The 4198-nt window shown below is 38.7% G+C and overlaps 1 protein-coding gene across 1 annotated transcript; it reads left to right on the forward strand.

The window, feature by feature from the left end:
* The first annotated feature begins 237 nt into the window (after nucleotides 1-237).
* LOC110898559 (flotillin-like protein 4) lies at nucleotides 238-2136 on the forward strand. Its single transcript, XM_022145353.2, has 3 exons — nucleotides 238-855; nucleotides 952-1320; nucleotides 1418-2136. The coding sequence occupies exons 1-3, from the start codon at nucleotides 298-300 to the stop codon at nucleotides 1919-1921; spliced, it is 1431 nt and encodes a 476-aa protein (XP_022001045.2). The 5' UTR covers nucleotides 238-297; the 3' UTR covers nucleotides 1922-2136.
* Nucleotides 2137-4198: the final 2062 nt, after the last annotated feature.

Raw genomic sequence — 4198 nt, forward strand, 5'->3', positions numbered from 1 at the left:
ACAAGGACGGGATTAAGTCGTACTACACCTCATTATACTATACCTCCACCCTGCTCGAACCCAAAATTTATTTTCTTGTTTCTCTTGTTTAACATGTTGTTCGTATCCTATTTCGTAATTTTTAAAAGCTAAGTAATTAAAAAAACGCTAATAATAAATATACCAGCTAGGTTTTTGTATATAATTTTAAAAGTAATCTTCCTACCTAACTTTTGTATGATCGTCAACTGTCAAGTACCTTTAAAACCTCATAACATCCACCTTCTTGTTGTCAGTCGTGATCTCCGGCTATTAATCATGTACAGGGTAGCAAGCGCATCCGAGTATTTAGTCATCACCGGATTCGGGATCGATGACATCAAAATCGCCAAGAAAGCATGGGTACTTCCTGGCCAATCCTACTCCGTTTTCGACATCTCTCCGGTCAACTACACCTTCGAAGTCATGGCCATGAGTGCTGAGAAGCTCCCCTTCATCCTCCCTGCCGTTTTCACTATCGGTCCACGATCCGATGACGACCACAGCCTCAACAAATACGCCAAGCTCATCTCCCCTCACGATAAGTTATCGCATCATGTCAATGAACTTGTCAAGGGGATTATTGAGGGCGAGACACGTGTCCTTGCTGCCTCCATGACCATGGAAGAGATCTTTAGAGGAACCAAGGAGTTTAAGCAGGAGGTGTTTGAGAAAGTTCAGTTGGAACTGAATCAGTTCGGGTTGTGGATTTACAATGCGAACGTTAAACAGTTGGTGGATGTTCCTGGGCACGAGTATTTCTCGTATTTAGGACAAAAGACGCAGATGGAAGCCGCTAATCAGGCGAAAATTGATGTCTCTGAAGCCAAGATGAAGGTGCTGATAAGTGATAATCATCATATTTTTATTAGTTTTATTTTGCTTAGGTTTTGAATTGTGATCATTGATTTATTTATGATTGGTTTGATATAGGGTGAAATAGGAGCGAAGCTTCGAGAAGGACAAACACTGCAGAACGCGGCTAAGATTGATGCGGAAACAAGGATCATATCGACGCAGAGGCAAGGCCAGGGGAAGAAGGAAGAGATAAAGGTGAGGACGGAGGTGAAGGTGTTTGAGAACGAAAGGGAGGCTGAGGTGGCAGAAGCAAATGCTGAGCTGGCGATGAAGAAAGCGAAGTGGGCCAAAGATTCACAGGTGGCGGAGGTGGAGGCAACTAAGGCGGTGGCGCTTAGGGAGGCCGAGCTGCAGAAGGAGGTTGAGATCATGAACGCGTTGACTCAGACCGAGAAACTTAAGGCTGAGTTCTTGAGCAAGGCGAGCGTTGAGTATGAAACCAAGGTAACATACATACCTTAAATTGAATTCTAACTTGTATTTATTGAATAAACTAGTTTAGTTATGAACTAATGATTAAATTGGATGTAATTAATTAAAGGTACAAGAGGCGAATTGGGAGCTTTACAAGAAACAAAAAGCCGCAGAAGCAATTTTGTATGAGAAAGAAAAAGAAGCAGAGGCTCAAAAGGCGACAGCCGAGGCCACCTTCTACGCGCGTCAACAAGTTGCAGATGGTGAACTATACGCAAAACAAAAAGAAGCTGAAGGTCTAGTTGCCCTTGCACAGGCACAGGGGACATACATAAGGACCCTTTTAGGTGCATTGGGGGGTAACTATGGTGCGCTAAGAGATTATTTAATGATCAATGGTGGAATGTATCAAGAGATTGCTAAGATTAACGGGGAGGCGATCAAGGGGTTGCAGCCTAAGATTACTATTTGGACTGGTGCAGGTGGTGTTGGGGACGGGGGTGATGGTCAAGGTGGTGCTATGAAGGAGGTTGCCGGGGTGTACAAGATGTTACCGCCATTGTTTAACACGGTTCATGAACAAACTGGAATGTTGCCACCAACTTGGATGGGGAAGATCACTGAATCCTAAAGGTAGGATATTCTCATATGGAATTCTGAGTTCAAGTCATTAGTTTAATTATGGTCTAATGGTGTGAATAAGATTATATGATCGTTAAACTGTGAGTTGGTGTATTATAATTATGTGAATAAGATTATATGTGGTGGTGCTTGTATATTTTGGTTGAAACTGTTTACTTAAGTTATGTAAACATTGTAACATACTAGTATTTGTTATTTGTTGAACTAGTCCTTCACATTCTGCCTTAATACGTCGGTTTTGACTCTAATGTCTAACTGTGACCCGTAGTCTGGAATCATTACATATGACTCGAAGTGTTTGATTTGTGTTCTTCTGAAGCCTGAGTTGTAGCATTACGATGGATCACCGTCATGCTAAGGGCACAAGGAGTGCTTGCAGCAGTTGCCCCACTTGTTGGAACACCTCTCTCCTCCACATAAGCGTCACATCAGATTCCACGATCTACTTGCTTCTCTAGCCAAATCAAGGGAAATCATATGTTTCTCATGTCACAACCAATTGTTTATAAAAATGGCTAAAAAATTGAATTTCGACACACCCCATTCACACAATGGTCTCGGCATGAGCTGCAAACTTGAAACCTTCTTGCCGCTAACTACTCGCTGATCCACCATATGTTGCATCATGCATGATGCCGAAGGTACCTGCCTCTGACACCGCGTGTTGCCGATTATAGTTTGTCACTCCACTCCTTGTGCCATAAGTCCTTGTGAGGAATTTTACATGTGGTATGGTGGCTACATACTCCATTTTGCAAATTCCAAAAATTTAATGTCTTGAAAACCAAGAATGTGTATGCGTATTGTTGACATGAACTTTGAACTTGATTCACTCTATCAGTATATGCATTGCGCATCAATCCTTGAACATACCCTTTCTTCGTTTGTTTAATCTTTAGAAAATCTGATGAGCACCATATACCAGATTTAGCGGACTCTTACATAGACCACCTTATTAAGGGGAAACATGGTAGAAATAGCCTAGCCCAATGTTTAAACGTGCACACTTGAGCTACGGTTAGAGTTACGGGGTCAACAAATTTTTATTTACTATCTATGCACCAACAAATTTTCTCTTTTTCATGATAGACAAAAATATACATGTAATGCAATTGCTAACTATGATTACCCATGTAACATGTTGGATACTTAATACCCTCCTAGAGCGACTCTCCGGTCTAAGTATACATACAATACTCTTCAATTCTACTTGTATTGTTTAAGACATAGAAACTTTACACAAGTGCAAAGATTTAATTGAGTGACGTATATATACACCCATGTAAACTAATGTGTGTGTGATATATACACGCACACTCAAACATCAACAAATAACTATAAAGATAAACGTATTCAATGCTTACAAACAAATATGACATTAATCCTACTAGAGAGGTCTGAAGTGATATCATAGTGAGACAAATGACAAAAATATTTTGGGCGCTAATTAGATCCATTACATGAATAGTCGCTGAAAACCTTAACTCGGAATGTCAACATGTTAATCAGAGTCACAGACAGAATGTTTTTAAAATTCGTATTGATTGTATAATCATTAAGGTTTGTATAAGAGTTTATATACTAACCAGACACTTACACAGACTACCCAAAACTATGATACTTTACATTTGTGTCTAATATTCGCAGCAAATTAAGGTCAGAGAGCGACCTAGGTCAGCAAATTGACATTTTATTTTAAAATTATTTATTTTTCTAAAAATGAATAATTACAAATGAATTAAGTTTTTTTTTTTAGAAAATCCGTAGCAACTAATGTCAATTTGCTACAGATTTCCGACTAATTTAAAAATGTTTGAGTTAATTACTATTTTCGTCCCTGTGATTTGTCAAAAATCACAATTTCAGTCCATTAGTTTAAAAATTGCGATTTCAGTCCCTGTGGTTTCACTTTCATAACTATTTCAGTCCACCTCCGTTAACCCCATCCATTTATTCTGTTAAGTACACGTGACTTGACCATAATGCCCTTATTAATAAAAAACAAAAAGATATCTAAATGAGTTAATTACTGATTTCGTCCCTGTGGTTTGTCAAAAATCACTATTTCAGTCCATTAGTTTAAAAATTGTCATTTCAGTCCAGTCTCCTAACACCGTCTATTTTACCGTTAAGTTTTTAATGAAATACCTAAATTACGCTTGTGTTAATTAAATATGGGCTTATATGATTTTATTATTGGATTTATATGATTTTATTGTTGTGTGACATATGAACTTAAATTGGATTGTAGGGTTTGACCCACCAT

Source organism: Helianthus annuus, chromosome 13, assembly GCF_002127325.2.
Source record: "Helianthus annuus cultivar XRQ/B chromosome 13, HanXRQr2.0-SUNRISE, whole genome shotgun sequence".
NCBI classification, from domain to species: Eukaryota; Viridiplantae; Streptophyta; class Magnoliopsida; order Asterales; family Asteraceae; genus Helianthus; species Helianthus annuus.

Bases quoted from the DNA above. Each gene is read 5' to 3' on its own strand.
- LOC110898559 (XM_022145353.2), top strand. From the start codon at position 298: ATGTACAGGGTAGCAAGCGCATCCGAGTATTTAGTCATCACCGGATTC. The intron at 856-951 runs GTGCTGATAAGT...GGTTTGATATAG, and splicing joins TCTCTGAAGCCAAGATGAAG to GGTGAAATAGGAGCGAAGCT. The intron at 1,321-1,417 runs GTAACATACATA...AATTAATTAAAG, and splicing joins GCGTTGAGTATGAAACCAAG to GTACAAGAGGCGAATTGGGA.